General features: G+C 34.7%; 1 protein-coding gene across 1 annotated transcript; it reads left to right on the top strand.

The window, feature by feature from the left end:
- The first annotated feature begins 19,973 nt into the window (after positions 1-19,973).
- Positions 19,974-24,495, top strand: LOC131149498 (uncharacterized). The gene is made up of 5 exons (XM_058099969.1): positions 19,974-20,630; positions 22,510-22,631; positions 23,108-23,199; positions 24,075-24,161; positions 24,252-24,495. Exons 1-5 carry the CDS (start codon positions 20,269-20,271, stop codon positions 24,357-24,359), a joined length of 771 nt encoding a protein of 256 aa, XP_057955952.1. The 5' UTR covers positions 19,974-20,268; the 3' UTR covers positions 24,360-24,495.
- The last annotated feature ends 662 nt before the right edge of the window (positions 24,496-25,157 follow it).

The raw sequence follows: 25,157 nt of genomic DNA, 5'->3' as shown, positions 1-25,157 counted from the left end.
AGAGAGAGAGAGAGAGAGAGAGAGAGAGAGAGAGAGTTGGAGATGGCTGAATGGCTGCTGCTCCTTCCTTTCCTCACGGTTCCTAAAGAGAGACTACCTCCTAAAAAACACCATATTCTATTATCCTTTAATTAAAGCCCCTCAAGCCCTAGCCCTAGCCACATGCCTCCTTTTTGCCTTCAGAGCACGGCTCCCAAAAAATCCTCTCTTTTTTGTTGCTGTCTATTCGGCTGCTGGCCCCTACTTTAATTCCAAAATCCAATTCAGCTTCCTTCCAATGTACGTCGGCGCCTGGGCCTCTTTGCCCTTCGATTGCATGGCCGAATGGGCATTCCTGCCCCTGCCCCCTCTATAAAGCTCCACAACCAATTCCAATTTACTACAACCCACATAAAAACTTGACTCATGCACACAGCCCACCTCATCTTTGTGCATGGCTTTGCTCTTTGTTGGCCGCACAGCCCCTTTAACATTGCAGGGTTTCACACAATTTTTTTTTTCTTTTTGTTTCTCCTTTAAATTTCCAAAAAGATCCTACAATAATTAAATACAAAAACTCATAAATTTAAGGCAAGTATAGGATAAAAATTCAAATATTATGAATCGAACTCAATATTGAAATATTGGGCGTAATTAGGCATTTAAACAAAATTGAACTATTAAATTAATGTTTTTTAAATACCTAATTACGCAATTTTGACGCATAATCACACCCTCCCAACTAATGTTTTGCTAGTTTCTAACAAATAACGTAAATGCATTGAAACTAGGGGAGTATCAATCATACTTCCAATACTTTTGAAAACCACATGCCATGAAATATGCTTATTGAGTTTAGGAATACGGAAAACAGATTAATTCAAGTTAAGTATCAACTAAGAGATTTATGCACCATTTAGTAAATCAATCAAGGTAATGGAATGTGACAAAACTCGCGTGCATGTGAATAGGATTAGAATTTCAAGATTGACTACCAATAGGCATTAACAGTTTCATTTACAACAGTTAATCTGAGACAATCGCATGGTCTTACTCTAATTCAAAACTATTCTGGTGGCGGCCTTCACAATGTTACACTTTAAAAGGTACCTACTTTCTTACTTAGTTAAGGCCCCAATAGTAGATAATTGTTTTCAATATATGAATGTACAATGGTGGCTTTCACGCTGCTACACTTTAGAAGGCGCCCACTTTTTTTTATTTAGTTAAGACCCCGGTAATAGGTAGCCCTTTCCAAAACAAAATTGTTTCCTCTTCTTATTTCTTTTCTTTTTCTTCTCTCTCTCTCTCTGCAATTGATTCCTAGCTTGTTTCTTATTTTCATTTGCTTCAAACTTTCCCTTTTTTTCTAAGCCATTAGGATATGGTTCATTAGAGTCTCAAACAATTGAAGTATACATCAACCAATAACAACCTAAGGTAGTATTTTTAAGTATTCTGACCTGTGTTGTGTGTGTTTAGCAAAACTTTCAACATCCTTCCCTTGGTTGAAACTAAGTGAAATTAATAAATTTCCCTTTTTGATTTAAACTCTGATTTACACTATATCCTACAGGCTTCATGTCCTCAAAAGAAAAAAAAAATAGCATGTAACGTTTACAAACAAGGAATTTAACATGCTCTGAACTCAATACTAGCATTTCCCAAAGGTGGACCAAACTAACATGCAAACATCATATGCAAATATCATATTAAAACTCACCAGATGGTTGCACACAATTGCACATACAAATTCTCTCTCTCTCTCTCTCTCTCTCTCTCTCTCTCTCTCTCTCTCTCTCTCTCTCTCTCTCTCTCCCCCCCCCCCCCACCCAAAAAAAAACTAAAATGAAATATTTTCCTCAATGTGAAAGCATAAGGGAAATGGAAATGATGTGCTTGAGGGTAACAAACCAACAAAAAACAATAGAAAATAACAGCCAACTAATGCAATAGAAAAAGAAAATAAAGATTCAAATAAGAATAAATAAAATGAAAAGAAAAAGAGAAAGAAAGACAATAAAATAAAAAGGTCAGAGGACTCCCCTGAGGTCTTGCATAAGCAAGGCCTCTTCATTTGGATCAAAGGGAGTCATAAATGGCTTGAGACATTGTCTATTGACTGTGATGCAATTGTCATTCTTTTAATCTACAATGTTTTCCGCTTCATGAGAATGAACCTCTTCAATGATGTACGACCACCCTATCAGGACTTTAGTTTCCCAAGAAAAAGATGCAGTCTGGAATTATAGAGAAGCACTTGCTGATCAGGGAGAAGTTGTTTGTCTTAATTTTCTTGTCATGCAGCAACTTCATCCACTCATGTGCTAAGCGGGCATTGTCATAGGATTCCCTCCTAGAATCATCTAGCTCACAAATTTGCAACTTTCTTAAACCTTTAGCATTATCGAGTAAAAAGTTAATCTGTTTTATACCCCATAAAGCACGATGCTAAACTTCAACAGGTAAATGACAAGCCTTACCATAAACTAACCTGTAAGGAGACATCCCTAAATTAGTTTTGAATGTAGTCCTATAGGCCTGGAGTGCATCAATTAATTTTTCTGACCAATCCTTTCGAGTAGGACAGACCGTCTTCTCAAGTATGATCTTAATCTCTCTATTTGCCAACTCAGCTTGATCATTAGTTTGAGGGTGATGTGGAGTAGAGACCTTGTGTGTCACTCTGTTAACTCTATGAGTCCAATCCTGTTTTGATAATGACAAATCACTTGTATTTGACCTGTGCAATTGAGTTTGTGAACAAGATCATAAGTTAGAATGCACGAATGGTAAGCATGATATGGAAGCCACGAGAAATCTAGAGCACATACCACTTGGCTCAATCCAAGGATTTATATATTTTATATGATTTAAATTGAAGCTCAAATATACCTTAGATAGACCTTAGGACTCATGCATTTCATGAAATATTCATTTACATTAATTCTACGTTGAATAAATTTTTCGAGGCAAATCTTAGAGGCCTCGTCGATGAACCCCTTGCCCTTGTCAACGAACGTATAAAGGCCACTTTGTGATGAATAGTGTTGTCTCGTCGATGAAACGAGAGCCCAAAAAGTTCATACAGTGCTCTCGTCGACGAACTCATGGCCTCGTCGACGAATGAGTGTTGTACACTCGTCGACAAACGTACCCATTCGTTGACGAATATCGCGGCACTAAATAACGTTTTAGTGCGGACCCACACATAAAACCTTTATTTTTAAATAATCCGACAGCCAGGATTTAATCTAAGAATGAGAACACTATTTAAACATACCCTAAACCCTAGAGACACAAGTAGAACACTTTAGAGAGACTAATCTTGTGATCTTGTGCTAAGTGTGCCTCCACTCAAAAGAATTTTCCAATACTCTACTGCATCTATACTCTTTGGGCAAATCATCTCAGCTTTTCAAAGGAATTTCATCTACACATCTTGTAAGCATTCCTTGGTGATTGAGGTTTGATAAATAAGTAGTTGGTTTGTGATTCCAATATATATATACCTCAAAGTTGTTTTTCATACATATATATCTACTATTTTCATTGAGAAGAAAAATCCATGTGTTATTACTTGAAAATTTTATTTGAGAAAGGATTTTGCTAAAGTTGAATATTTGTTATATTCAAGTTTTTATTTTCATTCAAAGACTCGATATTTTGTTACTGCAGAAACTATTTTGATTACATTTGTAGAGCTTCTAAATACATATTTTTGAGGAGTATCTTTTAAGTAGTTTGTTTAAATCTTTGCAAGATTCAAAGTTATATTTTTATTCAAAGATTCAAAGTCCAATTCACCCCCCTTTTAGGATAACATCGAAAATCACACACTCCATATTTTTTCATGAGTTTTTCAAAAGGTTTATTGCAAAAATGCAACCCTCCATCACTAATGATCGCCTTGGGCATGCCAAAACATGCAAACAAGTCTTTAAGAAATCGGATGAAAACCTTATGATCATTTGTCCTACAAGGTATGGCTACCACCATTTTGACACATAGTCTACAAGAACTAAAATGTAGGAATTCCCAAAGGAGTTTGGGAAGGGTCCCATAAAATCAATTCCCCAACAATCAAAGATTTCAAGAGTTAAAATAGGGGAAAGAGGCATTGTAACGCCTGGACCCGCCACGTGGGGCTTGGGGAGCTACTTTAGTGACGTATGTGTTCCTGATACCATATTTATTATATAAATGCAACGAAAATAAATGATACATCCTTCAAAATACATTACCAGAGTTCTAAACTGCTAACACACATAGAAGTCTCCCAATATCCATATTACATCCCAACCAAAAGAGAGAGAACTAATTTAGTCCATACGACCATATTACATATCCAGGGACTTCAAACATAACTTAAATATATTAGAGTTTTTACAGACACTCACAAATAGAAACTAGCTATCACCCTGCCTCGGAGCTTGCTAAGCTCGATCTCGAGATGGTCCTGAAAAATGATTTGTATATTGGGGTGAGACACTTCTCAGTAAGGCAGATTAAGTTAATATCAATGTGTGGCCAACATGAGTTTTAATGTAAACAAAATATAGTTGTTTGTAAATTAACATCAACTGAGAAAACATATGCAGACTATATTTATACATACATAAACATTTATAAGCGAGAGTTCCCAATGATAAGGGAGATTACATGCTCATACATGTAACGCTCCTTTGCTCTGATACTGTTTGTAACCTTACCCTTTTAATTGGGTGAGGCTACAACTGATACTTATCAGGGCACTCACCTTACTCAGTAAGTTCTTGGACGGAGAGTTTTACTTCGCCATAAACATTTATGCATTTTAATTCACATACATGTATTCACACATTTATAGTTGAAAAATATGCATTTGCTTCCTCAGTATAAACCAGTTCAATAAATATTAACATCATTTACATAAATCAACATATATGTGTAAAAGACACTCCCTGAGAGTAACACACCATTTATTTCCCCCATGGTACGGGTTGTGCAGTCCGAAGGCTAAACTTATGCCTTAGGGGATCAACCCAGACACAGTCAAAGCAACCATCTGCAAGTGCGTTTGCAGGAATCCAACCCCTAGTTTCAAGTTCGATTGCCTTACCACTTCCTGGTCCAAACCCCATGAAAGGTACTTCACCTTTACGCAAGCTAATCAGCTAAAACCACCCTACATCTCTCAATACAGTGTGGGCACACATGGCCAAATAGTAATTCCCTAGTAACGGTACCGTGCTCACAATACAACCGGTCCTCAGGATTCTTAAACCATATCATACAATTTAAGTAATAAAAATTGTAGTATAAACTTATTTCATATAAAATCGGCCATCAAATAAAACCTAGCCCCGACTGTCAAATAAAATATGGCCCCTAGCCGTTAAATAAAACTCGACCCCCGACCATCATATCAAATCCCAATTTTTTGCAAAGGCAATTCCAATATTTTTACAACCATACCCAAATTTGGTTACACAATAACCATACCAATTATTCACCTGCCACATGATTTTCAGTATTTTGAACATAGCCATTTAAACAATCAAGAAAACACAGTATATAAAGTTCGTATGATAAAACCAAGCTTTCCACTGTTCATTTTATCTAAAATATTATATAATATATCCTATGTTTGTAAAGTCCATTTTGAATAGTCGGTTTTCAAAATAACCTTTGAAATCAAGTATATACATACATATAACACATTTTAATCAATTCAAACTTGATAAAAACCTGACTTAACTTAATCCCCTTACTTGTTCCTAAAAAATAGACCGCTAACGTTTCGAAAACACAAAACCTTAGCTTTTCGATCCACCGCCGAAAACAAACTGGCAAGTCGAGAAAGGAAAGAAAAGTGAACGGAGAGTGATCACGGGATCTAGGTGAGCCTACGAGAGAGAGAGAGAGAGAGAGAGAGAGAGAGAGAGAGAGAGAGAGAGAGAGAGAGAGAGAGTCCAGAAACCCTAAGAGAGAGAAAAAGAGTCCAAAAACCCTCAGAGAGAGAGAGAGAGACAGAGAGAGAATATTTGAGTTATGAAAAAATAAGTGTTGCTTAACCCTTAAGTAAATAGATCCACAGGAAAACTATCAACGGTTTTCCCTGCCTTAACAAAACTGTCAATGGTTTGGCAATTGACCTCCTCAATTGATGGAAATTGTTGACAATTTTTCCCAAGCTCTATAAAACCGTCGACGGTTTGGGTCCTACCAAACCAATTTCCTTATTTTTCTTTTCTTTTCCTTTATTTCTCTCTTCCTTATTTATTTTCTTTTATTTTTTAGGTTCGGGTTCCTACAGGCATTTCATTCTTTACTGTAATTTTTCCAAGTTTTTGACAGGGCTCACAAGTTTTGCAAATATATTCAACATCTTTAAACATAGTAAGCCAGTAGAGTCCACTTTGCAAATTTTTTTAGATAGTTTTCTTTGTAGCAAAGTAGTCTCCACACACCCCATTATGGCAAAATTGCATCATAGAAGTAAACTCAACATTAGGCATACATCGAAGCACAAACTGATTAGCACAATATTTAAACAAATAAGGATTGTTGAAATAGTAGTGTCGTACCTCTATAAGAAACTTACGCTTGTCCTGAGCGGCCCAATGCTCTGGCATTCAGTTGGTGACAAGGAAATTTAAAATATTTACAAACCAAGGAGCGTGTGACACTGCAAAAAAGATGCTCATCAGGAAAATCATCATTTAAGCGAGGAAAAGATAAAGATACATCAAGTAGCTGCAACTAGAAAGATGATCAGCTACAATATTTTCAACTCCCTTTTTGTGTCGAATGGTAATGTTGAACTCTTGAAGAAGAAGAATCCATTGGATCAATCTAGGCTTAGCATCCTTCTTTGCCAACAAATACTTCAAAGCAAAGTGGTCAGTAAAAATAATAACAGGTGACCCAATAATATAAGAACAAAATTTATCTAAAACAAACACTACAGCTAACAACTCCTTCTCGGTGATAGTATAGTTTTTCTGAGCATCATTTAAAGTACGACTTGCATAATAAATAACGGCTTGTTATCGACTCTTTGACCAAGAACGACACAAAGAGTCAAATCGCTAGTATCAATCATAATTTCAAAAGGAAAGTCCCATCGATGAGGTTGCATAATGGGTGCAGCTGTCAAGTGTTTCTTCAGGGTCTCAAAGGCATGTTGGCGCTCATCAGTCCACAAGAAATCAGTATCATTTTGTAGTAAAGCACACAATGGTTTAAAAATACTAATAAAACCTTGAATGAAACACCTATAAAAGCCAGCATGGCCAAGAAAAGACCGAATATCCCTCATTATCCTAGGGACGAGTAACTGGGAAATTAACTCTACCTTGACTTTGTCGACCTCTATACCGCACTCAAAAACTAGATGACCAAGTACGAAACCACTACTGACCATAAATTGGCATTTTTCCCAATTCAACAACAAATTCTTCTCTTCATATCTTTTCAAGATAGAAGTTAAATTTTTCAAACAAACATTAAAAGATTACCAAACACAAAAAAAAAAAAAAAAAATCATCCACAAAAACTTCACATATATCATCTAACATGTCAGAAAAGATGTTCATCATACAGTACTGAAAAGTAGCAGGTGCATTACATAAACCGAATGGCATTCTACGAAAAGCATAAATACCAAATGTACAAGTGAAGGTGGTATTTTCTTAATCCTTTGGTGCTACAGAAATTTGATAGTATCCAGAAAAATCATACAAAAAAAAAAAGCATTACTAGCTACTTTCTCGAGTATCTGATCCACAAAAGGTAACGAAAATGATCTTTTCGACAAAATGAATTCAACTTACAGTAATCGATACACATTCTCCAACCCATTACCTTCCTAGATGGGATCAACTCTCCACTAGCATTTTCAATGACAGTTAAACTAATTTTTTAAGAACTACTTGTGTCGGGCTTACCCACTTGCTGTCGGAGATAGGATAAATGATGTCCTCAGTTAAAAATTTCAGCACCTTTTTCTTCACCACCTCCTCTATGGTGGTATTTAATCTCCGCTGTGCATCATGAACTAGTCTCACATCTCCTTCTAGAAAAATGTTGTGAGTACAGATTGAAGGGTCAATACCCTTGATGTCTACGATAGTCCAGCCTATTGCTTCTCGATGTTGTCTTAGTACCTGTAATAATTCAACTTCCTGCTTCAAAGTAAGATGAGAAGAAATTACCACCAGAAATGTGCCCTCAGCTAGGCTTAGAAAAATGTACTTTAAGTCCTCAGGTAGTGGCTTCAACTCAAGTGTAGGGACTTCTTCTTTCGATGACTTCATGACTTTCGGTAAGTTAAGAGCTTCAAAGTTGGCTTATGCCAACTACTCGTGTAACTCGCGTCTAAAAACTGAGTGGAACTATCTATCCTTATGAATTGCCCCTTTGACTCTGTCAACTTTATATATGAAGGAACTATCTCATCAAAAACATCAGGCTGCTCTAAAGAGTCATTCTCAAATGCACTATCAGAATCAAGTACCGATAACAACTCTGAAATGTCAAAGTCATCTATCAAATCAACTGCATGTACCTCTGAGTCATCACAACCACTTGACATCTTGTAGGCATTGACATGTTAATCTCCAATGTCATATTCCTGAATGTGAGCTTTAGTACTCCACTCCGACAATTTATCAATGCATTAGAGGTAGCATGGAACGGACGTCCAAGAATGACAGGTGCCTAGTAAATGGTGGAAACTGGTTGTTGCATATCCTAAACTACAAAGTCCACTAGATAATAAAATTTGTTCACCCGAACCAACACATCTTCAATAATGCCCCGTGGTACCTTGACTGATCTGTCAGCCAATTGTAGCATCATGGGGGTCTTCTTCAGCTCACCTAACCCCAACTACTCATATATTGAGAATGGTAGCAAGCTCACACTACTCCCCAAATCAAGTAGAGCTCTCGCAATATGAGATTCACCGATCATGATGAAAATAGTGGGAGAACTAGGATCCCTGAGCTTTTGAGGAGTTTCACTCAATATCAATGTGTTGACTTGCTCTGTCAAGAAAGTTTTCTTCATTACATTCAGCTTCTTTTTCACTGTGCACAAATCCTTTAAAAATTTTTCATATGAAGGAACTTGTTGTATGGCATCTAAGCGGTATATTAATCTTTACTTGCTTGAATATTTCTTGAATCTTAGTGTGATATTTGTTCTTCTGGCCAACTTTCAACCTCTGAGGATGAGGTACCACAAGTTGATACTCCTTACTAGTCTCGGCCTCCACATTGACTGACTTCTTCAATTATAGGCTTGCTTCCTCTGATTTTTCTTTGGCTATTCATCTGTCTCAGATGTAACTTCAGGTGTCGGGACAACTATTTGTCTATCATTGGATATCTCAGGTCGGGAAACTTCTTTTCCATTTCTCAAAGTAATAACCTTCGCTGTATCAATAGAATCCCCTAAGACATTATGTACATGTTGTTGTTGTTATCAGTATACTTGAGGATTAGGCTGAGACTGTGCCAAAAATTTCACTTTCTCTAGAGTACTCAATGTCATGCTCATCTTATTAATGGTGCCCCATAATTCATTTATGACTTGAATTGTGTTATCTTCGTGATTGAACCCCCATAGCATAGCTATTGCTTAAATTCTTAATATAGCCTTGATTAGCTATCATACGCAAGCTAAAATACAATATGTCATGCTTATGTGCTAAATGTCTTATATTTGCTACATGCTGAATTTTTTTTTAACGATGAATATGTGATGTGTGCTAAATGAACGCCATCCTTGGACTAAATGCAAGTATGTATGTATGCAAATATACAATGGGAGCTTAAGCCCCATCCTTAAGAAAAACGGATTAAATTCACTTGCCCCATGGACTCATTTGCTTCATAATGGCTATTGTTTTTTTGTTTTGGAGTCTGAAGGCTTTTCTGAATACTTTGAACATCATATCCTGCCTCCACTGAACCAATCTTTGATATGGACTGTTCATGGTATGGATGAACACCTTGCATGACTTTGTGTTAATTTTCTAAAGCATGTGTGTTCTATTGAAAAGACCCTACTAGTTGGTTAAAACGCTTAATCTATAACCAGTAGAATTATTTTAATGATCTAAAATGTTTGCTTATACTGTTGTAATGAATTTTTCACAATTAGTACTAGTATAAGTAACTAACTGCATCTAAGCTAGGATTTGAATCAATAGGGGGAGCTTTTAAACTCAAAATCCTATCTTGTGTGCTCACCCACATGTTTGGCTTAGATCTCTAATAAGAAATTTTGTGCAGCATATACTTAAGTGTGATGATCTTATTGAATATCTTGATTGAAAATATATTTCTTAGCCACAATATTCTTTGAAGTTGCCATATGATCTTGGTTTTAAAATTTCAAATCCTTAGGATCTATATGGTTGGATTTTCTAGTTGTATTTTGAAATGATCTGTGCTTAATTATTTTCCAGAAAAACATGGCTTGGTTGAACTCTTAAGTTAAAGTCTCTTTTTTAGTAAGCATAATCCCCAGTATTCATTTGTAATATCAAACGAGGAAATTTCTCTCAAAATAATTTTTTTATGGCAAAAGCTGATCTTATATAAGATATATTTTTTCTTTCCATGCTTTAATGTATTCATGTCATGCACTATTTAGGGGGAGCCTTGTCAGGCTAACCTAATTTTGCTCTAGTGTTTGTCATCATCAAAAAATGGGAGATTGTTGACTTTTTTAATCCTATCCCTATTTTGATTATGAAAAAACATAGCATCTTATTTGTGTGCCAAGTGTGTACAGGTTTATCTTTTTGAAAAGCACTAATGATGATGATGCAATATGGAAGCCTTGAAAAGCTCCTACACGATCATATTCCATGGCGTATTCCAAAGATTTGCAAAGAGTAAAAGCGTGAAGACTTGTATATTTTTTAATTAGTTGTAATAGTAATTAAGGTTTAGTTTAGCATCTCATGATTTGAATTGAAGCTCTCATATGACCTTAGATTAACCTTAGGGGCCTGAACTTTTCATGAAAATATTTTTCCAAAATAAGTTTTTTTTTTTTTTAAAAAAAAAAACCCTTTCATGTTTCTTCTCTCACATTGATGAATACTTTTCTCTATTAAACACTTCTATCTTAAAAAGTGTCCAACATGAAAGTTGTGGGATTTTCTCTTCACTTTCTGTTGATACCAAGAACGTTCAATTTGAAGTAGTATATAAACAATTATATCCAAAATACTAAAAAGTGTCCGCGCAGAAAACCTAGGTCATTCGTCAACAAGTCTTGGTATTGACTAGTCGACAAGTGGTATGGACTAGTCGATGAGCCCAACGGGCAAAATGACGCTAACGGGCAAAAATGACTACTTTTCAAAATATAATATCATTTATTTCCCCCAGCGGCCATATAACGACTATATCTCCATTTGGCCTATAAATACAAGCTTTAAACACTTGAAAAATGTTGGAAAATCATTTGAAAAGCTTAGGGAAATATTTTTTGATTCTCCCCTTTATTTTTAAGCCCTTCTTGTGCTTTAAATTTCATATTTCTCCTATTCTTTCATTCTGAAATTTTTTCTTGGAATAAAATCTTGTGGGTTATTGAAGAAAACTTGGAGCATATATCCACTCATATATTTTTGCTTCAAAGGCTTCTTTTTCTTGAGGTAATTTTGTTTTAAAAGGCTTAAGCATATTTTATCTTTCATATATATTGTGCGTAATAGCCCTTTTATTTTCATGCTTTCCAAAGACCAAAGTTTCTCCTCTACTCTTCATTTGAAAATATTTTTGAAGAAAAATATTTTGAAGGTTTTGTTTTAAAAGGCTTGAGCATATATATTCAAGTTTATATATATATATTACTTGATAGCCTTTGTATAATTTTCAAAGTTTAAATTTCTCCCATACTCCTTTTATTTGAAAAATATTTTTTTTTGGGAAAAACTATTTAAGGGTTTATTGGAGGGCTTAAGCTTATATTCACTTTCATAATATATAGCTTGAAAACCTTCTTATTATTTTGAAAATCAAAGTTCATATTTCTCCTACTCTTTTTGAATATCTCTTCGAGGAAAAATATTTTTGGGGCTTTATTTGAAAAGGCTTAAGCTTATATCATCATTCATATATATATATATATAGCTTGAAAGCCTTATTTTTGAAGGTCAATCATTTAGGAAAGAAATCCCTAGTTTCTCCCATATTCTTTTATTTGAAAAATATTTTTTGTAGAAATTATTTGGGGTATTCAAGTAAACTTTGAGCATGTATTAATTGATATACATTTTGCTTGATAAGTTTCTTGATAAAAGGTAAGTGCACATATTCATTTATAATATTTTGCTCGGAAGCCTTTAGGTATTTAAATTTCAAAAGGTCATTTTTTATGAAGAAAAATCATTTTCCAAACTCTTCATTTTCACTTGAAAAAAATATTTTGAGAGATAATCCAATACTCTAATGAGCTTCATTTCATAAATCATATGAGAGTACATTTAGATTTCAATGTGTACAAATCTGCTTATTTTGAAAAGCATCTTACTTGTACAAAAACGTTTTTTGAAACAACCCTTCCTGGTTCAGGTTGTGAACCATGGGCCAAGTGAGGGTAGATCACTTGGAACGGTTTGGCTCAACCCTGTTAAATGTGCTAGGGGGGTTCCACCTTGTAAGAAGTGTAACGGTTTGGCTCAGTTCGGTTAAGTGAGCTAGGGAGACTCCGCCCTATAAAGAGAATCGGTTTGGCTCGACCCGATAAGTGAGCTGGGGAGACTCTGCCCCGTAAGGAGAACCGGTTTGGCTTAGCCCAATAAGTAAGCTTGGGATACTCCGCTTGTAAGGAAAAACGGTTTGGCTCCACCCAATTAAGTGAGATAGGGAGACTTCGCCTTATAAGGAGTATTGTAAACGATTTCTGCTCCACCCGTTAAGTAAGCAAGGTTAGTGAAATCCTTAGGAGTTTGCCCAAGGCGAGGATATGATGACCCAAAATATATATATATATATATATATATATATATATATATATATATATATGATTAAAGTACAATAATAATAAAATAATAAAAATAGTCATTAAGTTAATATCAATACAGAAGTGTTTTTCTGTAGGATCCATGATTCCATGTTTGATGCCTAAGAAAGACCTTGTCTTAGCGAGTGCTCAGAGACCATTGCGGCTCAGTCGCTCCCTAGAAGTCGGCCTGGTCAAAATGGAATTTCATAGGATAAACAGGATAGACACTGTTTGTACACGTAAATAAGTATATATACATAAAATAGTATTTTGACAGACATAATTTGTAAAAATACATAATAAGATGATAATAATATATGTATCATATGTGGGGTCCACAAGACTATGTGGGGTCCACATGAGTCCCGGAGCCACAAGACTGTTTATATACGTAAATAAGTACATAAAATAATGTTTTAACTGATATAATTTGAAGAAATATATGATAAAATAATAATAATATTGGTAAACTATGCGGGGCTCACAAGACTGTGTGGGGCCCACATGAGTCCCGAAGCCGTATAGAGGTTTACACAAGTCTCAAAACTATGTAGGATGCATAAAATCGTATAAGAGTTATTCGAGTTATGTAGGATCCATTCGGGTCTCGAAGTTGTGTGGGGCCCACATGAGTTTTCAAAATTTAAATTTAATTCTTATTCAAAAATAAATAATAAAATAAATAAATACTAAAAGTAGTTTAAAATTAATAACAATGATAATAATAATGATAATAATGATTAGGAAAAAAATAATAAAATAATAAATTAAGTAATTGATTAATTAATTAGGTAAGTAATTAATTAAAAATTTATTTATTGGGAATGGTGGCAAGCACTCCCACATGGCCTCCATCCCCATCCCATGCTCAACCCATACCTTACCCATCCCTTGCCCATTCTTTAATTTTTTTTAAAAAAAAATTATAATTTCACCCATCTCCCCACACTTTTATAAATTCTATTTCTTCCCCAAAATTTTCCTATAAATAGGGAGCTCTCAACCTTCATTTTTCACAACAATTTTCTAAGGAAGAGAAGGATTAATGAGTGAAAGAATTTGTGGTGGAGAGAGAATTTTTGAATAAATTCTCAATCACCCACTTTTTCCGATCTCATTTCTTAAAGATAATTATTGTATTCGTAGCACACGGTAAAAGAAGAAGGTAAGTAAATTTTGATTATGTTAGTTTCTTTTTATTTTAAATTCATACCCGAGTTTATTTTGTACGTAAATTTTAATTATGTTACTTAATTCCACAAAATTTCTATGAGTTTATTTTTATGCATATTTAATTATACCAGTTCTATCTTTAATATACTTGCATCTATATTTTGGTTAAAAAATGTTCTAATCCCCTCGAGTAAATTTTCAGCATTTATTTCTATTCAAAAATAAAATTATATATATTTTTAACACAAAAATTGTGTGGCATGAGTTTATTTTTACGTTACATTTTTTATGAAAATATGAGTAAAGATGAGATTTTCACGATATTATTTTAAATTGCATAAATTATAATAAGATGATTTTAAAATCCCTTATGGCAACGAAAGTTCAAAGTTACAGATGCTCGGTACCGCAACTTAAAGTTTATACGGATCAGAGTGCACCCACACTGTTTACAGAGTGGTTATTTATGTTAGTGGATTTCTCCTGAGTGCACACCTGGTTCCGGACCAGGACTTAATAAGGAAAATCTCGCTTAAAGTTTACGTACGTTGATTTAGTTTAGTCGGCCAGCCAGCTAAGTCCAGTCTTCGGACCGCACAACCCAGTCATGGGGGTAAACATGACTTACGGCAAACAGGCCTAAGGGTGGTTTTTACAATATATGTTTATACATATTTAATTACGTGTACAAAGTTACTGATAATTTGAAGGAAAAGTGTAAGTTTACGTGAAAAGGATCATTTTGGTGCTTATATGACGATCTAAGGAAAACGTATAAGGAAAAGTATATGTATGTTTATCATTAAATATTTTTACAGTTTTAAAGTTAAAAGTTTAATTTAGCAGTTATAGTATATGATTTAAAAATTTACTGTTGAAATTGATGACAAAAGTTTCATGCAGAAATTGTTAAATTTATGTTTATTCTAAAAGCAATCTTGAAGTTATAGTATTCATTATTGTTTTACGAAATTCTTTAAAAACTCATTTTGGCCACACACTAATAATAATTTTATTTACTTACTGAGCGTCGTCTCATCCCAATCATATTTTATTTCAGATAACTCTGAAGGACATGTCGAGAATCAGGCTTAGCAAGCATGCAGGTGGAGATTAGAAAAATAAAGATTGATTAGAAATATTAGTATGGTTTCAGATATTTATGTTTGTGTAATTTTCCTTCTTTTGAAATAAATGATTGTAATATGGATAATTAGGGCTTTGGTTTAATACAAATTGAGTTTATTTTGCTTCCGCTGTAAATTAGTAGTAAAAAGTTAATATCTCAGACCCCTCGGGATCGGGGTGTTACAGAGGATGTAGGCAAGATTAGCCGAACCTCATTAAATCTTTTGTGTGTGTGTGTGTGTGTGTGTGTGTGTCTCTCTCTCTCTCTCTCTCTCTCATTTAATTTATGCACTTTAATTTCTGCATGTGTATGTCTTCATTCATTGTTTTAATTAGCTTACATACACGCTTTAAATTATAAATGGAATATGATGTGGTGAATCGGCGCAAGTTTAATTAGCCAAAAAAATTTTTAAATACCCAATTCACCCCCTATTAGGAATACACCATAACTGTCATAGTCTACCATTACTTTGTCTACAATAGAAGCAGAATACATGGAAGCTTCAGAGGCTGATAAGGAAGTTATTTAGTTGTAGGGTTTACTTGAAAATTCAAGAGTTGTTTAGAAGCACATTGTTGTGTTCTGTGATAGCCAGAGTGCTATTCATTTGACAACGAACCAAGTCTACCATGCACAAACGAAGCACATCGATGTTCGGTTTCACGTTATATGGGATATAATTGATTAAGACAAAATACTCCTTCAAAAGATTACTATAGTTGAAAATCCCGCAGATATGTTGTTCAAGATTGTGACAACAATCAAGTTCAAACATTGTTTGTATTTGATCAATATCCTGTAAGTTTGAATATTTTTGGAAGGCGCTGATGATGTGGAACTCTAGAGAATGTTGGTGACTAAAAAATTTGTTGAATTTATCGTCAAGGGGTAGTTTATCCCACATTGGTGGGAAAGTTGTTTTGAAGTTTTTTGTTTGTCTCACATTGGTGGGAAATGTTTTTTGGACTTGAGGTTGAAGCTATATAAAGACCTCACCTCTCCATTTGTAAAATTCATCTATAAGTTATACTTTGTCTGGAAGTAGTGGATTGATCGTCGGCGCCTGAGGACATAGGTAATTCTGTACCGAATCTCATTAAATTCTTGTGTTGTTCTTTATTACTGTCTTTTATTATTAGTTTCTGTTTTACTTTAGTTTTTATATATTCAATAGCATTAGTTGTAGTATTGGTGTTTGGTACAAATGGAGTGCCCGACACAACAGAATCTTCATTGTTTGCCTATTTGTTATCTGCTCTTAGTTGTGAGTGGACTTGTTTATTATTCACTTAGTTGTGGGTGGGCTTGCATGCTTGCAAGCCTTTGGTTTGCCATTTTATTAATGGACCTGATTTCTTCTTAACCATCTTTAGAAGCTTGTTTTAAAACCAAAAAATGGGGTTGTTAAAATATTAAATGTTGAATTGGTTTTTTTTTTTTGGTTTTTGGTTTATATCAAATTCATCCCAAGCCATTAATTAAAATTTTGAGTCAAGCCCGAGCTTGATTATTTGAGCTCGAACTAGAACAAGCCTAAGCCCAAGCTCGAGCCCACCTACTCTTGTTTGAAGCCGAACCTAAACATGTTGAAAATCGATTCAACTCAACTTGCTTGCAACCCAAGCTACTACCATACATATTGTCAAAGCAAAATTTTGCTGGAGTGTGTCAACAAAAAGGGGTTAGCATAACACTCCCAAATAAGCAAACTAAAGAAAAGAAAGGGGAGCCCACGATAAATGCAAGAAAAGAAAGACATGAAAAGCATACATGAAGTTCGTACTTTTTTTTTTTCTTTTGAAAGAGGAAAAAAAGAAAAAGAAAACATATACCAAAATGTTTACAAAAATAATAGATTAAGTCAAGAACACAATTGTGTATAGGGAAAGTAATTAGCTTATTGTCTTAAAGATGGTTAACCAACATAGACATCTATCATCACTCGTTTGAATAATAGTTATTGTGATTACATATGTGTTTGCACACCTTAAAGAAGGAAATGACCTCTTTGATCTTCCAATATGAACGTGCACACCTTAAAGAAGGAAATGACCTCTTTGATCATCCAATAAGGTCATGATCATCAAACACTATCTAAGTATGACTTTGAGTAACCCTTAATATTACTCTTAAAAAGGATTGATGTTAGCATCCTGTAGCTATAAAGATGGCCTCCCACACAAGTTGATTGGGTTCGTTTTGAACCATTCCCCTTTTTTTATTTTTGAAAAAAGAGGGTGGCACCTCCTATCTTTATTAGGAAACCCCTCACTTATGATGGAAGAATACCATGGTTCCAACCTTAGACTTGGGGAAAACAAAATCAAAGCCTAAGAATCTAAAACTGGCTTAACCAACTTATTCAAAACCAATAAACCAATGACTAACAACCAAACAAATAAATAAGAACTAACCAACTATAAGTGGAAAACAAACAAAACTCCAGAAGATTTCAAGGAATAAACCAACCACTCCAACCTTCACAAAATACCAGCACAAAACATTATGAGCACAAGGAAGGAAATCCCAAAAAATCAAATCGAATCATTCTCCTGATCTGTTGTGGAAGCTCATCCTGGCAACTATATGATCGAGATATACCAGATTCACTCTGCTTGGGAAAGAAATCCGCACTTTGATTCACCTACCTGTAAACATGTTCCACTTTGTAATGTATGTCTCTCAATGCTAACACAAGTTCTTCCCACAATTCTCATAAGTTCCAAGCCGAACACTTCCCAAAATGAATCCACTGAACCAACAAAGTAGAGTCACAGGCAATCTCCACTTGATCAAATTCGATATCTTTGCACATATTTATCCCTATAATAATCGTTTTCATTTCAGTCATATTATTGGTTCCATAACCCAATAAAGAAGAAAAAGCTACTTTAATTAATCCTCTTTCATCTCTTATCACGTCTCCACCACCATAGTTACCTGGGTTGCCTCTACAGTTTCCATTCACATTCAACTGAACCTAACCTATCTCAGGTTTACACCATCTAACAACACAAGGAAGACGAACCCTCACATTTTGAACCATTCCACATCATTATTGCATTTAGGGATGGATTGGTTTCATTTGGAACCACTACTTATCATTATTGCATTCAGAGATTGATTAGGTTTGCCTTAAGTTGTTCCTATTTTTTATTGCTTTAAGTTTGATGGGTTTGTTGGAATTACCTTTTATTTTAGGTGTTGATTGAATTTGTTTATTTGGAACTATTGCACTTACGGGTTAGTTTCTTTCGTTTTTAAATTTGTTGCATTCTTCTCATTGAAGGAATAGGTAATGGTTGCTATCACTACTAAATTTTATCTGCATTAGTCCCTAACATTATGTCATAATATAGTTGACCAAGAGCCTTTTCCCTCACTATTATCTCTCCTCAACCTTTTTTAGCTATTTCCATGTCTTTTTTTTTTTTAATGCATTTTTGGCAGTTTAAGATGGTCCAAAGAATGGTATGAGGAGATTCTAATTCATTGAAATAGAAGAATTGTAAATTTTTAAAATAAGGTCACTGTCACGCCCATGAAAGGAGAAGCACCATCCACATCCACAGAGAGAGAGAGAGAGAGAGAGAGAGAGAGAGAGAGAGAGAGAGAGAGAGAGAGAGAGAGAGAGAGGATTACAATTTGCAAGGCAGTATAAGAGTATAACATTAAAAAAAATAAGAGAGAGAGTTTATGCTTGTTTCCCAAGAAACTATTGGAAAATATTGGTTAATTAAAAAATAGCCGTTGAAATTGACTCCCAAGTTCTTTCCCTGGACTTGTAAGAGATATGTTTGATGTATATCCAAAATGATGTGGAGTCCAAAGTAATTTTAGGTTCAAAACATTAATATAACATCCCCTTGTAGGGTTCCAAAATAGATGGGAAAGAATAATTTATTTTAATTATTTTTTGTTCAAACAAACCCAATTCCAATATTCGAACTCTAATGTTCAAGCACAAAGTCAAGCTTTCTGTAGTTATATATTAGGACAAAAGACACTAACCTTCGTTGAAATTTAGCAAAAAAATAATAACCTTCTTTAAGGTTTCAAGAAGTCTAAAACCTTCTTTGAGATTTTAAGACTTTCAAGGACCTTCCTAATTTTGATTCCTGAATCCGTCATTGGGGAGTTCCGTAGTATTTTTGAAATCTTAGGGATAGTATTTGTCAATTTTAAAACTTCGGGAGAGATCTCTATTTTTTTGTCAAACTTAAAGGGACGGATGTGGGTGTCTTTTGCCCTTAATATTATTGTTACGTTTTAGAGAATACAATTTTGAAGTTGAGATTAAGGTTATGTTTGGTTCATGAAACATTTATTTCTTAGGATTGGAGTAGAGTACGATGAGATTGTAACAAAATTATAAAGACGTAATGTTTTTTTAAAAAAAAAAAAAGAAGTAAATATAAAAAGGGTTGTCCCAATTCATCTAGCAAGGAATATGGTAGAAATAAGCAATTTTGTAGAAAAATATAGAAATAGTAATCTAAAATAAGGAATTGTATTTAGACTAAACTCCGTAAACTAAATTTTGATTTACGCCCACGATCAAGAGGTGAGCTTAACCAGAAAAGGAAATCTGAAGACGATATTAATTACAATTTCTTGAGATTTAAGTCTTATCCTGGCTTGATATAAGACTTTTCAATTCTTCATTGATAAAAATAAACAAACTTAAACGAGAGTATATTTGAGGTCGATTTGAAATCGGTTCGAACTCAAATATAATTAAATATTTATTTAACAAATTGATCATTATCAAATTTAGATGGTGGGTTCAACCTTTAAAATTATGTATAAATTATGTCAAATTACAGAATATTATTTGGCCTGAGCTCCAAATATATGCCCTTAAAAAGTAAGCCGCCCCACAAAAGCCCCTTCCTTCCAAGTTCAGGGAGACTCAAAGCCTGAATAGAGAATAGGGGACGAACCACGGCACAAACTCCAAGCACGGCGGAATGAGCTTTCTGGCGGGGAGATTGGCAAGCACGGAGGGTGCCTATTTCCTGCAAGAATCCAAACACGCAGTAGGGCGTCTGGTGGGGAAGAACAAGAACAGGAAGATTCTTCCTCCATCCCCAACTTCCTCCATAGCTTCTTCTCTGGAGGTGGACGATGCTGCAGCTGACGTTCTTCCCGAGATTCTCCGGCATTCTCTGCCTTCCAAACTCTTCGAACCCCCCTTGGACTCCTCCCTCTCCCCACCCTCCAAATGGGCCCTTCCCTCCGACGCCGGCGGTGTTTCCTCTGTCTCCCCCGATGCTCTCAACCCTCTTCGAGCTTACCTTTCTATGCCCCCGGTCACCTTTGGCCCCAAAAGGTACTCAATGCTCCCTCTTTATTATTTTGGGTATGGTTTTTTTAATCCGTTTGCTTTCCGGGAAAATGTTGGAAAAAAAAAAAAAAAAAAAGTGAATCGAAATTTTGGAAGCACCCTGAAGGTCCTTGTTGCTTCTCCTTGTTTGATGAGAAAATCTAGAGATAGAAGATGAATCATAATTTCTACATATTGTATTAAGCTGTTTATTTTTGTGGAAATTTGAGTGAATTGATAGAAGTATGTTTGATATTTGAATATTAAATTTTTCATTTTTGTCATCATTCGGAATCCCACAAGGCAGAGATCATTACTGGGCTTTACATTATACAATTGTCTGGCTAAGAGTGTTCTCCTCTGTTTTCTCGCGAATCTACCAAGTTAGCTTATTTCATTCTTTTTTTCTTTAAATCATTTCAGACATTTTGTCTATGGGTTGTTTTCTGCTTCGGTGTGAGTGGGTACTTTCATGCCTTCAACTTTTGAAATTGACAGCTAAAGTGATTTTAGCGGATTTGGCTTCTCAGATTCAATTGATACTGCTGATAATTGTTTACTTTCTGATTCTCTGAAAACATTGAACTTTATTGTTCTTATGACTGGCAACTAGAATATACAAGCAAAATGCTTAATTCACATTCCTGCACTCTGAAGATTTATTGCAAAATGTTTTTCATAAATTACAATTGAGAGAACTTCCTTTTTCTAATCTTATAGTGAATATATATGCCTGGTGATCATGTATTTCTTTCTTTCGCATGAAAGCATTTGTTTAACAAGCAGCCTTGCACTTGAGTTTAAATTTTGAAAATTAATTTTTTACGTTATTTAATTTTTTTTTTTCTTATTTGGTTTGAGCTTTTCTGAAAATAATTTCTATGAGAAGCAAGTAATGCTGGGATGAAAGATACTGTTGTTACTTGCGGGCTTGAAAGTTTTGATTTCTTTGCATGCAGTGCTTTCAGCAAATAACAATCTATCTGGTGCAGGCATGGTTGTTAGAATGTTATGATTAGGGATTCCGTTCATACAATTCGTATCAAATCCACATCAAGTCAATTCGAATCTTACTAGTGAATCTAAAAACACTAGATTGTTGCTAAATTTATCAAATTGCCTCACGAATCTAGCAGATCGATCTAAGCTATCCATTCACACAATTCCGGACCAATTATATACGAACAAATCCAACTAGTTTAAAACCCCAAAAGCAACACTTTTTTATTGCTTTGATTTTTTACACAATTCTATAATATACTAACAAGACCAACTAGTTTGAAACCCCCAAAGCAACAATTTTTTTATTGCTTTGGTTTTTACACAGTTACTTTCCATCCCTTCTCTACATCAGTTTTGTGCTAAAAAAGAGGAGAAAAATAGAACTTTAGGTCATATGTTGCCTCACAAAACCATTCATCACTAGTGGAGGAGTATAGTGTTGTGCCAATGAGAAGAAGGGGCGGAACACTCATCAACTAGGGCGGTAGTTATGTTTCATTGTTTTGTTAAGATTCAAAGGATGGTTTTTAGTTGTTCGTTCAGTTATTATCACTTTTTAATTTTTTTTTTCCTTTTTAATCAGAGAAACAATAGGCATGAAATATTACTATTTTTTAGAAATAGTTGATAACCACTAAAAGTTCAATTTTTGATTATTATTTCTTGACTTCATCCCCTAAACAACATGACTTTCATTTGTCTTTGTTAATATTTCTTTACTCATTCCCTTACTTTTCATTTGTTTTGGCCTTAGGGAAAGCATACACATGAAATATGATTTTTTATTGTCAAAATTTAAACACATTCTACTATTTCGCTGCTTGTACCGAATCTTACAGTTCGATTCACTAATTGAATCTCGATTTGACAACTATGTTTGCAGGTGGGAATTGCCTGTCACAGAACACTCAGTTGTGGCTTCAACAGCAAATGAATTGCGCCGTGACAAGTACACCCATGTTAATCCCGAGAAGTTGAAGGCCGCAGCTGAAGGACTGTCACAAAGTATGTCCTGTATCTTTTTCTATTCTTCTCAAACTGGTGTATATACGTCCATATTGATTTTTTCATTGATAATATTTGATTGCTGTTAGTTTTACATAGTAGTTATAGATATTACTGACAGTTTGCATATTACCAATTGAGACTTTTAGTTTTGACAGTGATTCTTTAATATACTGCTGTGTGTCCATACTTGCGTTTTCTGCTTGCGAATCATTTATTTTAGTTAATGTAAGATGGGGGAGGAGAAAGTCAAGGGACCACACATTTGCATGATTGAATAGTGGTGGTGAAATTGCATTTAGATCGGAAGCATGCCACGCTCCAAAAGCCTCGGCTATTTTCTTCTTTCTTTTGTGACAATGTTGTGTTTCCCTTTTGTGCCACTTCTCTTCATTGAAATCAAGACTAATGGTATCTTATGACGTTCTACTTATGGATCCTAACTCGTGGTGTCTTTTTATTTTTATTTTTTGTAGTTGGAAAGGCATTCGCTGTTGCTACAGCAATTATTTTTGGTGGTGCCACCTTGATGTTTGGACTGGTTTCATCCAAGCTAGAGCTGCACAATGTAAGTATAAATTTATGCCATTGTCTTTAAGGTCTCTTATTTAGAAGGATTTTTCCTATCATGATATAGTGACAATTATCTTTCTTTTTACCTGTAAAGAAAAAATTAATATCTGTTTTGGCAGTGCAGCTTAAGGAATACTTTATTATATTTGCTTCTGAAAATATATTGGTGTAAGCAGTATGTATAAGCTCTGCTTTATAACATTGAGACACAAATGGTGAAATTTTGTCGTTCATGGTTTCAACTCTGAAAGCACTGACAAATAATAATTTTCTTTCTCCGAAATGTGGTGGTTGTTGGAAAAATCCATTTGAATGTGTTTGGAAAATCACTGACCAACCAGTGACTGCTCAGTCACATCAGCAATGATTTTAAAGTACGTTCTTGCTTGGAGTTGCTCTCCACTGGACTTGGTTTTCAGCATGGAAAAGTCAGACTCTTGACATTTCTATACAAAACTGTTGACCAATATCAATTCGATTTGGTCATAATGGTATGCAAGGTGCATTTACTGTTGACTGCCGTTTGGAAACTCTTTGTTAGAGGATTGAGGTGATACTGAACCAAATGGCTCAACATATTTCTGATTCAAAAATTGGGAAAAATTGGGATGCCAAGAAGTAGTAGGTTTGGTGTGTAAATGCAACATGCAACTTATCTATTGCTGGCTGCATATTGACACACTGGTATGCTTGTCCAATTACATTTTTTCCAAGGTTCATATTTAGTTGAAAGACTTGCATTTGGTGGTCATTTGACTGTCTTGTCGATGCATTCTTTCACCCCTCTTTATGAGCTGTAATCTTTATTTTCATCCATTTGTTTAAATGTAGTAGTAATTGACAAATTCACATGAATTTATTATTGGATAGACTGATGATATTCGAACTAAAGGAAGGGATCTGGTTCAACCTAAAGTTGAGATGTTCAGGGAGCAGCTGATCCCCTTGAGAACTTGGGTATGAAAAAACAAGAATCTGAACAAGATCACTCTAAAAATTGTATAGTTCTATCTTTCCTGAAAACTAACGCACAGCTTCTAATCTCAGGCTGATAACATGTCAAGAAAATGGCACTTGGAAAGGGGAGAAGATGCCAAAGAGAAACCTATGATGAAGGAGCTTTCCAAAATTTTGGGTGCCAAGACGGCCAATTGATTGTCTAGTTTTTACGTTTTACTGTGTACATAGTGTCAAGGTGCTGATGTCTGTTACTGTGCTCGAACGAAATGAAGAAAATAAATGCGCATGTTGTATAAATAAAATGGTTGCCATCTGTCCGGGCTTTCCAAAATTATTGATTAGCAGTTTAGCATATTCTTAGACATGGCAGCTGATGAATCCTCATGCATTGACATATTATGTGATGGTAAAATCGCCCTTTTTCATTCAGACTTAAAAAATTGAACCCAATTATCAGAAATCATAAAAAATATGCGTTGTAAACTTTGGGTTAATATAAAAACTACAACGCCTTATATCACCGACCTCTTTTCTTCTTGGACAGATGAGCATGCAATAATAATTTTGAATAGACATTTTAATCACAGGATTCTTTTTCAGCCCAACTGTATTTCAATCAGATGGTAATCCCACTATAATCAAGCTTCTTTACCTACTGACAAACGACAAGATGACGGAACAAATCACAACTCTAATGACTCAGATGATTTGATGGACAGATTCAGAGGATGCAAATTTTGAATCAAGTTTTAGCAAGTTGCAGATGCATCAAAACATTTCTTGTTGTCTCTAGTTTGAAAATTTAAGTGGTGGCAGCTTAGGGCATTCTTCATTAGGGAAGCTCTTAGAGAGGAACTCAGTATCCAAAAACCTTTTTCTACATATGAAGTTCACATTTGATGCATTGGATACTAATATTAGTAAACACTAATTGATTTTAATTAACATTTGATGTATTGGATACTAATATAAGTAAACACTAATTGATTTTAA

Source organism: Malania oleifera, chromosome 2 (assembly GCF_029873635.1).
Source record: "Malania oleifera isolate guangnan ecotype guangnan chromosome 2, ASM2987363v1, whole genome shotgun sequence".
Classification (NCBI taxonomy): domain Eukaryota; kingdom Viridiplantae; phylum Streptophyta; class Magnoliopsida; order Santalales; family Ximeniaceae; genus Malania; species Malania oleifera.
Note: the sequence above shows the minus strand (reverse complement) of the source record. Positions and strands in the feature narration are given on the sequence as shown.

What these genes read in the sequence shown, in the direction of transcription:
- LOC131149498 (XM_058099969.1), top strand. Translation starts at nt 20,269, where the DNA reads ATGAGCTTTCTGGCGGGGAGATTGGCAAGCACGGAGGGTGCCTATTTC. An exon ending in GTCACCTTTGGCCCCAAAAG is followed by an intron (nt 20,631 to 22,509) that starts GTACTCAATGCT and finishes CTATGTTTGCAG; the next exon opens with GTGGGAATTGCCTGTCACAG. An exon ending in TGATCCCCTTGAGAACTTGG is followed by an intron (nt 24,162 to 24,251) that starts GTATGAAAAAAC and finishes TTCTAATCTCAG; the next exon opens with GCTGATAACATGTCAAGAAA.